This window comes from Scomber japonicus, chromosome 21 (assembly GCF_027409825.1).
Source record: "Scomber japonicus isolate fScoJap1 chromosome 21, fScoJap1.pri, whole genome shotgun sequence".
Classification (NCBI taxonomy): domain Eukaryota; kingdom Metazoa; phylum Chordata; class Actinopteri; order Scombriformes; family Scombridae; genus Scomber; species Scomber japonicus.
The window spans coordinates 2,938,297-2,955,541 of record NC_070598.1 but is presented as its reverse complement, the minus strand read 5'-3'; the positions used below and the strand labels follow the sequence as shown (position 1 = coordinate 2,955,541).

The 17,245-nt window shown below is 41.6% G+C and overlaps 1 protein-coding gene across 1 annotated transcript in view; it reads left to right on the top strand.

The window, feature by feature from the left end:
* The first annotated feature begins 12,616 nt into the window (after positions 1-12,616).
* The window catches only part of LOC128382804 (traf2 and NCK-interacting protein kinase-like), a 48,710-nt gene continuing 44,081 nt past the window's right edge, over positions 12,617-17,245 (top strand). The window contains exons 1-2 of the mRNA XM_053342809.1: positions 12,617-12,735; positions 15,383-15,508. Coding sequence (XP_053198784.1) covers positions 12,721-12,735; positions 15,383-15,508 — 141 coding nt within the window. The 5' untranslated portion in view covers positions 12,617-12,720. The remainder of the gene's footprint in view (positions 12,736-15,382; positions 15,509-17,245) is intronic.

Genomic DNA, 17,245 nt, shown 5'->3' with positions numbered 1-17,245 from the left:
AAAGAAGAAAAATAAGACAGAAAGGAAGGAAGGAAGGAAGGAAGGAAGAGGACTTGAAAGAAGGAAGGAAGGAAGGAAGGAAGGTTACAAGACAGATATAAGGAAAGAAGGAAAGAAGAAAAATAAGACAGAAAGGAAGGAAGAAAAAGAAGACAGAAAGGAAGGAAGAGAAGGAAGAGAAGACAGGAATGAAAGACAGGAAGAAAGGAAGGAAGGAAGAAAAAGAAGACAGGAAGGAAGGAAGGAAGGAAGGAAGGAAGAGGACTTGAAAGAAGGAAGGAAGGAAGAAAAAGAAGACAGAAAGGAAGGAAGGAAGAGGACTTAAAGAAGGAAGGAAGGAAGGAAGGTTATAAGACAGATATAAGGAAAGAAGGAAGGAAGAAAAAGAAAGACAGAAAGGAAGGAAGGGAATTTGCAAGGAAGGGAAGAATAAAGAAAGTGGGCCGGATTGGACCTCTTGGCAGGCCGGTTCTGGCCCACGGGCCGCATGTTTGACACCCCTGCTCTACAATAATGTGTGAACATGAATGAGATATTGGGAGTGAAGCAGAGGCGCGGTGCTGCGGTGCTGAGCCGCGGTGCTGAGGTCTCTCCTCTGCTCGTGTGTGTCAGGGCTTGTGTGGAGGTGAGGAATGTGAGGCTTGTCTCAACGCAGGTAGCTCAGGTGTGTTTCTGCCTCAGGCTGCTTCAAAACCACACTCCACTCATCTTTCCTTCTTCCCTCTAACCTTTATTCACGCTCTCTCTATCTTTATCTCTCTCTCTCTCTCTCTCTCTCCTCTCTCTCTCTCTCTCCTCTCTCTCTCCCCCTCTCTATCTTTATCTCTCTCTCCCTCTGTCTCTCTCTCTCTCTCTCTTTCTCTCTCTCACTCTCCCTCTGTCTCTCTTTCTCTCTCTCTTTCCCTCTCCCCTCTCCCTCCCTCTCTCTCTCTCTCTCTCTCTCTCTCCTCCCTCTCTCTCTCTCTCTCTCTCTCTCTCTCTCTCTCTCTCTCCGTCTCTCTCTCTCTCCGTCTCTCTCTCTCTCTCTCTCTCTCTGTCTCTCTCCCTCTCTCTCTCTCTCTCTCTCTCTCTCTCTCTCTCTCTCTCTCTCTCCCCCCTCTCCCTCTCTCTCTCTTTCTCTCTCCCCCCCTCTCTCTCCCTCCCTCTCTCTCTCTCTCTCTCTCTCTATCTCTATCTCTCTCTCTCTCCCTCTCTCTCTCTCTCTCTCTATCTCTCTATCTTTATCTCTCTCTCTCTCTGTTTCTCTCTGCCTGGATGCTTGTTTGTGTTGCTTTAATACATGCAGCTTCCTCATGGTCATAATCTCACACACACACACACACACACACACACACACACACACACACACACACACACACACACACACCTACACACACACACACCTACACACACACTGGGAGCTGTGTGTCTGAACCTTTAGGAGACAGTTTGGCCGGCCGTCAGTGTCGGGGGAAGAGAGATAGCAAAACAAAGAGCCTCTCAGAGAGACGCTATCTCTTCCTCTCATCTCACCCCCCCCCCCCTCTCACCTCCCCCCCCCTCGTTTTTATCTCTCTTTTATTGCTTCATCTCGGGCGGATCGTTGCCATTCGTCCTGCAGCCACAGAAACACACTTCACACACACAACTTAACCTGAGGAGTCGGTTTACTGACGAGTCATCTGGATTATAAACACCAGACTCCTCACATCTGTTTACGTAACTCTGAGAGAGACACGAGGAGAACGGCTCCGTCAGGGTCCCCAAACTGTACATATCTATAAGCCCCTCGCTGTGTGTGAAGCTCTGAGACAACACACACCTGTTAACTGTGTTGGGGAGGAAGTAGTTACATGTAATTACAAAATAAATGATTACAAAGGAGGTTACATCTGAAGTCACACCTTTAAGATTTTACTCATGTTTTAATATTTAACATGTTACTGAATACATATATTGCTGTTTTTAATTCTTTGAAATCAATATTTTATTTATATGTAGTATATAAATCCTGATGTGGGTTTATTTGGAGCACACATGGGCTTAAATGGAGTCACAGTACCAATTAAACCTTAAATTAAACTTTATTCATCAAATATCTTTATTTTATATTCCAAAATCTACATGAACTAATGAATACATTTTACATGAGAGATAAATGTTGCTTTATAAGAAATGAAAGGAAGGAAGGAAAGGAGGGAGGGAGAGAGGGAGGAAGGGAGGAAGAAGGAAGGAAAGGAGGGAGGGAGGAAGGAAGGAACGGAGGGAGGAAGAAGGAAGGAAAGGAGGGAGGGAGGAAGGAAGGAAAGGAAGGTAGGGAGAAGGAAGGAAAGGAGGAAGGAAGGAAGGAAGGAAGGGATGGAGGAAGGAAGGAAGGAAAGGAAGGGAGGAAAAAGGAAGGAAAGGAGGGAGGAAGGGAGGAAGGAAGGAAGGAAAGGAGGGAGGAAGGAAGGGAAAGGAGAGAGGGAGGAATGGAGGAAACGAAAGAAGGAAGGAAGGAAGGTAGGAGGGAGGGAGGAAAGAGGGAGGGAGGGAGGAAGGAAAAGACGAAGGAAGGAAAGAAGGACAGAGGAAAGAAGGAAGGTAATGGGGAGGAAAGAAAGAGAGAAGGACAGACGTAAGGAAGGAATGAAGGTAGGAAGGAAGGAAAGAAGGAAGGAAGGAAGGACTTAGTCCAGTTCAGTGTGAGTCAGTCAACACACAGCAGACATCAAAGCTGCTAGAAGTCTTAAATCTTTATTAACAATGTAATCACTTCCTGTTAGCTTTCTGAATGAGAGTCAGTTGGAGCAGATTGTCTTTATATGATAGTTTCACCAGCTGCAGATTCACAGCTGGAATATCTGACTTTATGAGCAGCTGATCTGACTCAGTGATCCCAGCATGAAGAGTAAAATCAACTTTGATCACTTTACTTTAATCCATTTTAAACATCACTGTAGTATAAACCATAGACTGTATAAAAGAAATGGACGTAACATCCGTGACGTCACCCATTGGTTTGTGGACTGCTGCTCGGAAGCCAATAGTATCGAATCTAGGCAGCGCCATCTTGAAAATTTCAGGTGCATGCTGGGAAAAATAAAAACACGGATTCTACTTATATGGGCATGAGACGGGGCCATGGGAGGAGCGGGGAGGTTGCTATGGTTGCGAGGGCTGGATCTCGAGGACATTGGTCAATCAACCTGTCAATCAGGACGTAGCCACGCCCTAATGCATACCCTGCTTTATCGTCACATATAAAATCAGGGAGGCCAAAATGTCCCAAATGAACATCATACTGCATTGAAGAAGGCTTTAAACTAGCGATTGAGACCATAAACACATTTTGAAAACGTTTACTGAGGTTAGAAATCAAGTGAGAAGTTGGTGAATTCTCCATTGACTTGTATAGAGACGGTCGCCCCCTGGTGGCCTTTTGATAGAATGCAGTTCTAAGTTACTTTCGCGTTGGCTTCATTTCAGAGGACCAGAACTCCCCGCCTGGTATGAATGCAGAATGAAACTGTCACCTTTTAGAGAGAGAAAGAATACATTTAAGTTTCCATTTAAACACAGCACACATTTAAAATCAATCTCTACTGTAGAAAATCTGCAAATAGTTCACATAACGCTGATTAATCAGAACCAGATAAATAAATCTCTCTTTATTTCACTGGCCCAGTCGATATGATATTATTATATTATATATCTTTACCATATTATATCACAAAGTCTGTTATGATATGATTTTAATTGGGTTGTTTTTTAGGTTTTGTGGATGAAAGCAGCTCAGGATCCTCATGGACTGTTTTTATGGCCGTTGCCATGGCGCCGCTTGTATTATGTTTGGAGGTGTTGGCTCGTTAATCATTGAATCTGTGCATCTTTATCTTTACACGTCTCTACTCTCAACTAGACTTCCTGAATGTTATCAGACCGAATCAATCAAATTCTGACAGTGAAACGAGTCATTTCATAAGAGTTGTGTGACCCTCAAAATAATTGAACACTATGTTACCGGACATCGATACGATTTCAGTCCTCAATCCTCAAAATAATTTATCCACAGTTTCACAGCTGCAACACTAAGTCACTGGACATCAATACAATTTCAATTGGATAGGTTTTTAGTTTTTGTGGGGAAAAAAAGCTGCTCAGGATCTTCATTTGTTTGGAGGTGTGTGTGTTTGGTATGAGACAGATGTGCCAGGGGAATTTCAAAATAAAGGCACATCTTAAAGATGGTGATCGATGTTTTCATTTTGCATCAATGCTCTTGGCTTGTTAATCATTGAATCGGAGCATCTTTATCTTTACACGTCTCTACTCTCTACTAAACTTCCTGAATGTTATCAGACCAAATGAATCAAATTCTGACAGTGAGGGTTGTGTCATTTCGTGAAGGTTGTTTGAGCCTCAAAATAATTTATCCGCCGTTTATCCACAGCTGCAACAATAAGTCACTGGACATTGATATGATTTCGATTGGATTGGTTTAGTTTTTGTGGAGAAAAAGCTGCTCAGGATCTTCATTTGTTTGGAGTTGTGTGCTCGCTTTGTATGAGACAGATGTGCCAGGGGAATTTCAAAATAAAGGCACGTCTTAAAGATGATGATGATAGATGTTTTCATTTTGTATTTCGATGCTGTTGGCTCGTTGATCTTTGAATCAGTGTATCTTTATCTTTACACTCCTCTACTCTCTACTAGACTTCCTGAATGTTATCAGACCAAATGAATCAAATTCTGACACTGAGGGTTGTGTCATTTTGTGAAGGTTGTGTGACTCTCAAAATAATTTATCCACTGTTTATCCACAGCTGCAACAATAAGTCACTGGACATTGATATGATTTCGGTTGGATAGGTTTTTAGTTTTTGTGGAAAAAAGCTGCTCAGGATCTTCATTTGTTTGGAGTTGTGTGCCCTTGGTATGAGACTGATGTGCCAGGGGAATTTCAAAATAAAGGCACGTCTTAAAGATGATGATGATAGATGTTTTCATTTTGTATTTCGATGCTGTTGGCTCGTTGATCTTTGAATTTTTATCTAAACACCTCTCTAGTCTGTAGTCTCTAAACTTCCTGAATGTTATCAGACCAAATTAATCAAATTCTGACAGTGAGGGTTGTGTCATTTCGTGAAGGTTGTTTGACCCTCAAAACTATTTATCCTGCCGTCCATCTTTAAAAGAGCGTCAGTCGAAGCTCTAACGATGGAAAACAGGATGGAAATATGATGTTTCTATTAGTTCTTAATGTATTGATGTGAGGAAGGTTACAGTCTCCTCCTCATCATCGCTTCACACAGATCAGATGATTCATGGTCGTCATCATTTATTCACTCAGTCTGTTCATGTTTTTAGTTTCACCTCAGACGAACGTATATTCTGACTTCATTTTCTCTTTTTTTGCGCTGTTTTTATTTGAGATTTGCTCTTTGTGTGACTTCTGCTGCAGACTGAGACGGAGACACCGACGACTGACAAAGAGAAAGAGAGACAGAGAGAGAGAGGCAGAGGGAGAGAGAGAGAGGGAGAGCGAGAGAGAGAGAGAGAGAAAGAGAGAGAAGAGAGAGAGAGAGAGAGAGACACAGACACAGACACAGAGAGAGAGACACAGACACAGAGAGAGAGACACAGACACAGAGAGAGAGACAGTGAGAGGGGGAGACAGAGAGAGAGAGACAGAGAGAGAGAGAGAGAGAGAGAGTGATATAAAGAAGATGAGAAACACAAAGAGAGACAGAAAGATGTGAAAAAGAACAAGACGCTGTCCGTACTCTGAGGTGGTTACAGCCTGTCAGATACACTCAGTATCTGATGCAACACCAAGTAACCAGACGCTGTGTGTGTGTGTGTGTGTGTGTGTGTGTGTGTGTGTGTGTGTGTGTGTCTCTGTGTGTCTGTCTGTGTCTGTCTGTGTGTCTGTCTGAACAACTCGCATGTGCTTGTGACCCAGAGTGTGAAATATCATGGCCTTCTAAAACACACACACTCTAACACACAAACACACACACACACTCTAACACACAAACACACACACTGTAACACACAAACACACACACTGTAACACACACAGACACACACACAGACACACACACACACACACACACACACACAGCCATCACTTTGCCTCCATCAACCCCCATTCGTTGCCCTCACAAAACAACCTGCCAGGCCTGTTGCTAGGTTACCATGAGGAAATGGTGCTGTGTGTGTGTGTGTGTGTGTGTGTGTGTGTGTGTGTGTGTGTGTGTGTGTGTGTGTGTGTTGGGCTGCTGTAGTGCTGGTGAGGTGGATGAATTCCCACTTTCTCGCTTTAACAGCTGTGATACTGACTTCAGAGTTTAGTGAAGGAGACTCGCTGTCGGATTTTAAATGCTTCGATTGGCAGCTGCGGCGCAGAGGTTCCCAACACGCGGTTCGTGGCCCCGCTGAGGGGTCGCCAGTTAAAACGGAGAGGTTGGATAGGAAAGGTTTTTAAAAGGCAGAATATGAGAAATCTGCTGACTCATGTGACTCATGAAGCAGAGTCAAAGCATGTTAAAGCAGCGGTGTTAAACATTTTTTATTTATTTAAACAGGAAGTCACATTGAGATTAAAACCTCTTCTGCAAGACAGGGTCTGTGTTCCAAACTGCATACTACATACTTCTATACTACATACTACATACTTCTATACTACATACTTCTATACTACATACTACATACTTCTATACTACATACTACATACTTCTATACTACATACTACTATACTACATACTTCTATACTACATACTACATACTTCTATACTACATACTTCTATACTTCTATACTACATACTTCTATCCTACACACTAAAGGACCAGATAGTAAGCAGACCGTTTACACTGTAGTAAACTACACGATTACCCACAATGCATTTGGTTCCTACCCGAGCTGAAATCTAACTCTGTAAATAAACCACTTTATCCACATTTCTAACCTTTTTAGGAAGAAAGTAAAGTAGCCCTTTAGATCCACAATGTGACGCTAATTTGTCCAAATAACACCTGTTTAAAGTTTTGTTCCTGAGAATACGGAGCCACTCAAGTTAGCCGTAGCGAGTAACGCACTTCCTGTCATTTTCACAAAATAAAACACCCGTTGCCCTTTATTATTAAGAAAACCATAACGATGGAAATTATGCTTTTATTTTGAAAATAGGAAGCGAACATACCCTCGCTGTAGCTAACTTGAAACCAGCGAGGTGGTGATCTGTGATGTTTGTTTTATTTTGTTCAGAAGTTGCGTTGCATCTTGGGTAATGTGAGTGTGAGTAGTTGTGTTGCATCTTGGGTAATGTGAGTGTGAGTAGTAGCGTTGCATCTTGGGTAATGTGAGTGTGAGTAGTCAGCTCTTGATGCATACTCTGCATTTCTGGAGAATCTAGTAAACCATCCAGGAACTTCTCACATACTCTAAATCACATACTACGCAGTTAAACACACTACATACTTCACATGATGTCAGAGTTAGCACGAGTAGTAGGAAAGGATGAGGTTTCTAACAGACTCAGGGTCAGTTAACAGCATCACACATGCAACAGGACAACAGAGCGACAATATATAGAATCAGAACAACAGGCAGAAATAAAAAGGTTCAGGGACAAAGGTTTCTAGTTTCAGTTTGGATTAAAGATCGTTCCAGGTTAATAAGAGAGGCTTGATTTTCCAGTTTCAGTTCTGACAGGAGGTATTTTGAAATGAATGTGTGACCTGAGGTTGTGAGAACAAGCCTGAGATCACTTTGTAGAGTCAAATGTACCTAGAGCTCCATTTCCACCTAACCCTAACCCTAACCACTGCAGGAAGTTTGGGGTAATTTTAAAGGGCCGTGACGTTCATAGGAGGAACCGCACCTGACATACAATGAGTCGAAACTTTCACAGGGGTTAAACGAGTCTCTGCCTTGGAGGTTTGTACTCAGAGCCGCCCCGAAAAACTCCTGGGTGGGGCTTAAAGTTTACTCTGTGCTGGGGTCGGTGTACTCAAAGCAGGATGTGGCGTCAACAGGAAGCCACAAAATAAGATGCATTTTTAAAACCCGGTCGTCTGGTGCACTTTGATTTAGGGGTTCAAAAGGCTCTGCTGTGGTGCCTTGCTCAGGAGCATGTCAGGATGTCAAGATTCAACATTCAAGAACTTTATTTGCCATTTGTGCATAAACAGTACACACATAGGGACTCTGGTGCGGTCGTTCAAAGAGTCAAGTTAAAAATACAAGATGCATAAAACTCAATATAAAAGGGACAGATGAAAACAGTGTATATTGCACAGGCGGCCCAGGAGACAATATAATACAATGCAATGCAACAATGCTACTGATGTGATACTGTGATGATGGACACATGATGATTGAAACTGAGACAAAGTTATGGTTAACAGGAAACTGATTTTCTACAGGTTTTATTTTTAATTCCTGGAACAAGTTGTGAGTTTCAGATGACTTTAGAGATCTGCAGAGTTCATGCTGTTGTCTCGACTGATGTTGTGTTTGATGTGAGAATCGAACGTGATCTTTAGTCTTTAACCTTCCTGTCGTCCTCACGGGTCAAATTGACCCCGTCTGGTTTGACTGTTCCTTCTTCCTCCCTCCCTTCCTTCCTTCCTTCCTTCCTCCCTCCTTTCCTTCCTTCTTCCTCCCTCCCTTTCCTTCCTTTTTCCTTCCTTCCTTCTTCCTCCCTTCCTTCCTCCCTCCTTTCCTCCCTCCCTTCCTTGACTCGAGGACCCTAACCAGTTATTAAAGCAGTGATCTCCAGCTCTACTCCTGTAGATCTACTGTCCTGCATGTTTCAGGTTTCTCTCCACTCTAACACACCTGATTCTAATTATTAACTCGTTATCAAGCAGCTGAAGCTCGTTAATGGCTTGATAACGCGTTCATTAGAGTGGAGCGAGACCTAAAACATGCAGGGCAATAGATCTCCAGGATTAATGACTGGTGACCTGAGCATGAACTCACACTGATATTCAGTTTGAGACAGTCTTACATCGAGTGAAAACCTCATGAACTAAATATCACCTCATGTGCAGGATTCAGGTGTGAGTATTATTGAGTTTATGTCACACTGGTCTGTAATAGTATTATCAGAAATGAGGCTTAAAAAGAAGTCAGTGTGGTTTGAACACATGCAGACACAGTTCTCTTTATCACAGCATCAGATTTGATTGAAGCCAATTAACTAATTATGTAAGAATTGGTTTATAGCTTCATATAATTATCACACAGCATGTCTTTATATTTACTTTAATCTGTCTTTAATTAACCCTCCTGTTGTCCTCAGGGCAAGGGAGGGAGGAAGGAAGGAAAGGAGAGAAGGAAGGACAGAAAGGAGGAAGGGAGGGAGGAAGGACGGGGGGAAGGAAGGAAAGGAGTAAGGAAGGAGGGAGGGAGGAAAGAAATAAGGAAGGGAGGAAGGAGTAAGGAAGGAAGGAATAAGGAGGGAAGGAGGAAGGAAGTAAGGGAGGAAGGAAGGAAAGGAGGAAGGAAGGCAGGAAGGGAGGAAGGAAGGAAAGGAGTAAGGAAGAAGGAAGGAAGGAAGGAAAGAAAGGAGTAACGAGGGAAAGAAAGGAGTACGGAGGGAAGGAGGAAGGAAGTAAGGAGAGAAGAAAGGGAGGAAGGAAGGAAGGAGAGAAGTAAGGGGAGGAAGGAAAGGAGGGACGAAGGAAGGAAAGAAGTAAGGAGGGAGGGAGGAAGGAAAGGAAGGAAGGAAGGAAGGAAAGGAGGGACGAAGGAAGGAAAGGAGTAAGGAAGGAAGGAAAGGAGTAAGGAGGGAAGAAAGGAAAGAAGTATAGGAGGAGGGGAAGAACGAAGGAAAAATTAAAGAAAGAGAGAGGAAGGAAGGAAGGAAAGAAAGAAGGAATAGTCAAAAGAGACGGGTTCAATTTGACCCGGGAGGACGACAGGAAGTTAATACCATAAAAAAGAGCTCATGTCAGACTGCTTTTATTTCTGCAGTAATAAACCTTTGTATCTGTTGTTGTAGTCGGCACATGACTCTTACCGCAGAGAGCTGAAATAAAAGCAGGACTGTGACTTTAAAAAAAAAAAAAGAGGGATCCAGACGTCTAAATTTGGACTGTTTCTGGAGTCCAGCGTGGCAAAAATAATGTGCAGTCATGGCAGAAATACTCGTGTGTGATGTATGTATGAGCTCAGCTTTTAGGATTGACTCACCTCGGGTTTAAAAAAACAAAGCCCCCCCCCCCCCCAAAACATCTGCGTGTCTTTCGATATATATCTGATTTGGCTTTAAACCAGGGGTGTCAAACTCATGTTCATTCAAGGGCCACATACAGCTCAATTTGATCTCATGTGGGCCGAATCACTAAAAGGAAGGAAAGAAGGACAGATGGAAGGAAGAGAAGAGAAGAGAAGAGAAGACAAGAAGGAAGCAAGCAAGGAAGGAAGGAAGGAAAAGAGGGAGGAGAAGGAAGAGAATACAGGAAGGAAATCAGGAAGAAAGGGAGGAAGGACAGATGGAAGGAAGAGAAGGAAGGAGGAAGGAAGGAAGGAAGAAAGGGAGGAAGGACACATGGAAGGAAGGGAGCAAGGACAGATGGAAGGCAGAGAAGACAAGAAAGAAGGAAGAAAGGGAGCAAGGAAGGAAGGGAGCAAGGACAGATGGAAGGAAAGAAGGAAGGAAAAGAACACAGGAAGGAAGGAAGGAAGGAAGAAAGGAAAAGAACACAGGAAGGAAGGAAGGAAGGAAGGAAGGAAGGAAGGAAGGAAGGAAGGAAGGAAGGAAGGAAGGAAGGAAAAGAGGAAGAAGGAGACTGGGCCGGATTGGACCTCTTGGCGGGCCGGTTCTGGCCCACGGGCCTCATGTTTGACACCCCTGCTTTAAACTAACTCTGGGAACAATTATCTTATTTATTATCTCATGTACTGAACCATCAACTGAGACTTCTTTCCATCCTGCATTGTTGTGTTCTCTCTTCATAGCTGACGGCAGCATGTTCCTCTCAACTATTCATGATTACAGACGATGAGACGTGACTCTTATTTCTATCCTCGAGTCTAAACAAAGCTTTTTAATTCTACATGGCATGGTGCTTTTATACCTCAGGGGAAACTTTATTTAGTATCTCAGGAAATAAATGAATCTTTTATAAAGGTGTGATTTAGGCATGGGCTGATAACCGTGTTCAAGGTATACCACGATATGAAAAGCCACGATAACCGAAACCGCCAAATTTTCTGTCATACCGTTCCTAACTCTAAGGTATGAGCTGTTTTTAGTCTGGTCAAAGACAGGAAGTGCTGGTCAAAGACAGGAAGTGCTGGTCAGAAATTCCTCAGGTGGTGCAGCTGCAGCGTAGAGTATCACGACCCCTCACACTGTCATTACAGATTCAGGTTAAATTAACATGTCTGTCTTTATTTTTCTTACTTTTTAGGAACATTTTAGAGCTGTAATCGTAATACCGCCATACCGTGAAACTGTGATATTTTTGCTTATGGTTATCATACCACCAGAATCTCATACCGGCCCATGCCTAGTGTGATTGTTATTTGATAAAGTGCCTTTGAACAAAAACCTTTTCTGTGATAGTAATGTCTAACTCTTTGGTACGATACGATAGTGATTCCGATATTCATACTTCATCCATCATGTGAATGGAAGCTTTAACCTCCTGCGTCTTATATGGGAGAATATATACTTCATTCTGCTCAATCTTGACCTGTTGATCTCGTTCGTGCATGACTTTTTGTGCCACTCAGGCGGGGAGTTCTGGTCCTCTGAAATGAAGCCAACCAGGAAGTAACTTAGAACTGCATTCTATCAAAAGGCCACCAGGGGGCGACCGTCTCTATACAAGTCAATGGAGAATTCACCAACTTCTCACTTGATTTCTAACCTCAGTAAACGTTTTCAAAATGTGTTTATGGTCTCAATCGCTAGTTTAAAGCCTTCTTCAATGCAGTATGATGTTCATTTGGGACATTTTGGCCTCCCTGATTTTATATGTGACGATAAAGCAGGGTATGCATTAGGGCGTGGCTACGTCCTGATTGACAGGTTGATTGACCAATGTCCTCGAGATCCAGCCCCCGCAACCATAGCAACCTCCCCGCTCCGCCCATGGCCCCGCCTCATGCCCATATAAGTAGAATCTGTGTTTTTATTTTTCCCAGCATGCACCTGACATTTTCAAGATGGCGCTGCCCAGATTAGAAACTATTGGCTTCAGAGCAGCAGTCCACAAACCAATGGGTGACGTCACGGATGTTACGTCCATTTCTTTTATACAGTCTATGTGTGTAACAGGCGTGTAGTGTAGACTCACTTTAGAGCGTTTAAGAGGCATCTTAGCTGCTAAACTGCTAACCGCGCTAACTCAAATTCACCACGACTTCACCACCACAGACCAATCACATGATGCATTAAATCCAAGAACGCTTGAATTGATTGGCTGTGAGCAAGTCCGTACAGATAGTCATGTATTCTAGTTCTGGGTGCAAAAAGGATGGATTGCAGGTATCGATTGACGGGAAACGTTTAGATTCTACTTGGTATCGATTAATCTTGGTCAATATCTTAAATGGTATCAAGTACAGATACCCAGCCCTAACCATTAATGATGTGACCTCGAAAATACAAAATACAAAGTGACTGACGATGATGAAGTGATGCAGATCTTCATCAGTTATTTTAGATCTTAATAAGCCTCTCTGTCTTTCTCTTTCAGGGTCGCCATGTCAAAACAGGACAGCTTGCTGCAATCAAGGTCATGGACGTCACAGGAGTAAGTAATGCACACACACACACACACACACACACACACACACACACACACACACACACACACACACACTACAGCCTGGTCCTGCAGTATTTCAGAGGCGTACCCGACCTCAGACCCGAGGCTATATTTATCTTACTATTAATATTATTTCTCCTTCAAAGATGAAACTCATTTATTTACTTTGACGTGACTTTCTCACATATACAAAGTCATCAGAGTTTGGTGCAGCAGCTCACCAGCATTATAATATAAATACAGCATTATAAGTCCTACCAGCTGATTGGCCTTAGTTTTAGTAGTAACACTGTAGTATCTCAGACAAATACAGGATCTAACTTACTGGAACATGCAGAGCAGTTGATCATGATGCTCTTTAAAGGTTTTTTGGAGGAAGTTTGGAGATTTTTATCTGTTGTCATAAAGAAGAAGTCAGAGTGTTGACACGATGCAACAACCTTCCTCCAATCATTGTGGATTTTAACCTCCCTGCTGTCCAACTCTTGTCCTCCTGGCTCAGTTCTGACTGTTAATAAAGCATAAAGTATAAATCATCACCCTTCATTTCAACTTATTGCCAAAAGTTTTACACTTATTTTTTAGACATTACTATCAAAACACCTCATTTAAATGAAAGTAGACTTATTTTTGGAGTTTTAAAAGAAGCAGAAATTATTAATTATTTTATTTTATTTTAAACCATTTCAGTACTTCAAGTGATGGTTCGGCGTAATTTGGACCTAGCGTCATATGCACCATGAGGTCTATCTAATCAGCGCCTCAGCCGTTCATTTTCATTTGGTCTAGAAATAGTGGAGTTAGAGCCATCAGCTGAATGTCTTAGCACAGGCGCTAACGGGACCACCAGTGTATCTATGGGGTAAATGACCCCACTAATAATGCCTGGACTGTTATCAAACTTCTACAGTAGTACAAATAGACTCTTTACTCATAAACACGCTGCACATGTCTATAAGCCGCAGGTGCGTACATTGAAACAAAGAAACTTTACACAGGCTTTAAAGCGATGGTTCGGCGTAATTTCAACCTAGCGTCATATGCACCATGAAGTCTATCTAATATAAAATAGTGGAGTTAGCTTAGCACAGGCGCTAACGGGACCACCAGTGTATCTGGTAAATGACCCCACTAATAATGCCTGGATTGTTATCAAACTTCTACAGTAGTACAAACAAGGTCTTTACTCATAAATCCATGCATTGGAAAGTTTGTATTTACACCAGGAGTTTATTAAAATAACACTTACCTGATGGCTTTTACTCTGCTGCTAATGCTAAAGCTGGAAACATTGTGGAAATATCACCCGATCACTGAAATACCGTGTGGTCTCGCGAGATCCCGCACAGCACATCTAGACATCTGTAGGTGCTGAACCATCGCTTTAATCACAGCTGTTGTTCCAGTCTGATATGACTGTTAATAACAAAGTATAAAGTATAAATTATCACCCAATTCAGTTAAAGTAGTGATGATTATACTTGCAAATCTAGTATAAAAACCCTCCATTATTAGATGAAATAAATCTATATTTCTGACATAAGTTGACCTGAGGACAACAGGAGAGTTAAGAAGCTCCTCTGTTCTAATTTTTACTTTATTTTACACTTATTTTTAGACATTATTGTCATAATACCTCATTTAAATGAAAGTAGACTTAAATTTTGAGTTTAAAAAAAGCAGAAATTCTGAATTATTTTAACTAAATTTAACATCAGAGGAAAATATGTTGATGGATTATCACAAACAGTTATTAAACCATTTCATATATTTGATGGCTGCACTTAATCACAGCTGTTGTTCCAGTCTGGTTTTAATGTTTATAATAAAGTATAAAGTATAAATTATCACTTAGTTAGATTAAAGTAGTGATGATTATACTTGCAAAGAATCTAGTATAAAAACCCTCCATTATTACATGAAATAAATCTTTATTTCTGACATAAAAACATGTTTAAAACGGGTCAAAGGAGAGTTAAGAAGCTCCTCTGTTCTAGTTTTTACTTTATTTAATGTATTAATCACCAGATTATTGCAGCCATGGATGTTTTATAGGACTCAGAGATGTTACCTATTAACCTGAATGAAAATGAATCACCTGTCAGATAAAATGTTTAATATCTGTTGACTTCCTGGTTGATATGAGCAGCAGTATCTCCTCTCTGATCCCACTCAGCCTGCCGTCTTTACATCGAGATGATGTCACGAACTTTAAAACCCTTTATCGAGGAAGAGGAAATCTAATTGACCGTATGCGACCTTGTTTTGAGTCGGAGGCGTCTTATCAACAGCTTTATGAAAATCTTTTTATACGAGCGGCCGCAGAGAAGAAGGAGAGAAATGTCAGCGGGTCAAACGTCGGGTCGAGTTCATCTGAAATCCTGCAGGATTAGGGTCATCACATTTCACTGAGCACTGATTCTACAGATTAGCATGAGGCTGTTTTTATGGACTTATATGTGTGTGTGTGTGTGTGTGTGTGTGTGTGTGTGTGTGTGTGTGTGTGTGTGTGTGTGTGTGTGTGTGTGTATGTGTATGTGTGTGTGTGTGTGTGTGTGTGTGTGTGTGTGTGTGTGTGTGTGTATGTGTGTGTGTGTGTGTGTGTGTGTGTGTGTGTGTGTGTGTGTGTTAGGATGAGGAGGAGGAGATTAAAGCAGAGATCAACATGTTGAAGAAATACAGCCACCACAGAAACATCGCAACCTACTACGGAGCCTTCATCAAGAAAAATCCTCCGGGCATGGACGACCAGCTGTGGGTGAGTACTGTGTGTGTGTGTGTGTGTGTGTGTGTGTGTGTGTGTGTGTGTGTGGGTGTGTGTGTGTGTGTGTGTGTGTTTTGACTGTCAAAATGTCGGCCAACCAAAGTATCCGACAATCAGATTATATCTGTTTGAAAACCCAAAAACCAGATCCGATAAATAGGTCACGTTGAGTCTTTACCTGCCTTCCTGCCCATTTTAATTATTCATTAACATCAAATTACTAGTTTTGAAATTCAAATAATTAAATGAAGTTGTATTTTTTTATTATTTTAAAACAGATATTCACTGAAGAGGAGTCTAAACAAGGCCATGTATCTGAGGTTATCAATGTTAAAACAAAAGAAATATGGGTTAGTGACAAATAAAGGTTGATAAGACGAGTATTCAAACATCTGTTACAACTAGTGTTAAAAGCAGCATCAGGTTTATTAAAATGTACATTTAGTATTTTTGTTGGTTTTATATCATTTTAATGACATTTGCACCATTTTTTACCAAAAGTAAGACTGAATGCTCCTGAAAATGTCAAATGGTGTAACCACAAAAGAATGATACATATTAAATATTTTATCACCTACAGTGTATTTAAGTGGACTTATACTAATAATGTAAATGTTTCCTGGTCTCCATGGTTACCCAGGTTAAATGTAATATTTAGAACAATAGTATTCCATTAGCTTTATTTAATATAAAAGTTATAATGTAAGATCATGCCAAACTAGTTGGTATGGTGTTAGGTAGGTAGGAAGGTAGGAAGGAAGGAAGGAAGGAAGGAAGGAAGGATGTAAGATCATGCCAAACTAGTTGATATGGTGTTAGGTAGGTAGGAAGGAAGGAAGGAAGGAAGGAAGGAAGGATGTAAGATCATGCCAAACTAGTTGATATGGTGTTAGGTAGGAAGGAAGGAAGAAAGGAAGGAAGGATGTAAGATCATGCCAAACTAGTTGATATGGTGTTAGGTAGGTAGGAAGGAAGGAAGGAAGGAAGGAAGGAAGGAAGGAAGGAAGGAAGGATGTAAGATCATGCCAAACTAGTTGATATGGTGGAAGGAAGAAAGGAAGGAAGGATGTAAGATCATGCCAAACTAGTTGATATGGTGTTTTATTGACTATTTACTGTTTTTAAGCAACGTTCAATTATTTGGTACAAAGTTTTTATGGTTACACCACTTAGACATTTTTACCATAATCCTCTAATATATTCTCTCTAAATGGATTAAAAGCAGAAATTTGATGCTGGATCCACAAAAAAAGAATGTGTGAAGTTATTCATACGTTTAATTTTACATTTTAACCCTTTAAATTTAAACTAAACCACATGGACACAAACAAACTCATTTTACATTTTACAGTTGAAGAATCTCCTTTTCGCTGCCCTCTGGTGGACAGACTATGTAATGATCACGTTATAATAAGAGAAACGGCTCATTAACCTTCCTGTCGTCCTCCCGGGTCAAACTGACCCCGTCTGTTTTGACTGTTCCTTCTTTCCTTCCTTCCTCCCTACCTTCCTGCCTTTCTTCTTTCCTCTGTCCTTCTCTCCTTCCTTCCTCCGTCCTTCCTTCCTCCCTTCCTTCTTTCCTTTCCCCTTCCGTCCCTTCCTTTCTTCCTCCCTCTTTTCCTTTCTTCCTCCCTTCCATCATTCCTTCCTTCCTTCCTTCTTTCCTTTCCTCCTTCCTTCCCTTCCTTTCTTCTTCCCTCTTTTCCTTTCTTCCTCCCTTCCATCATTCCT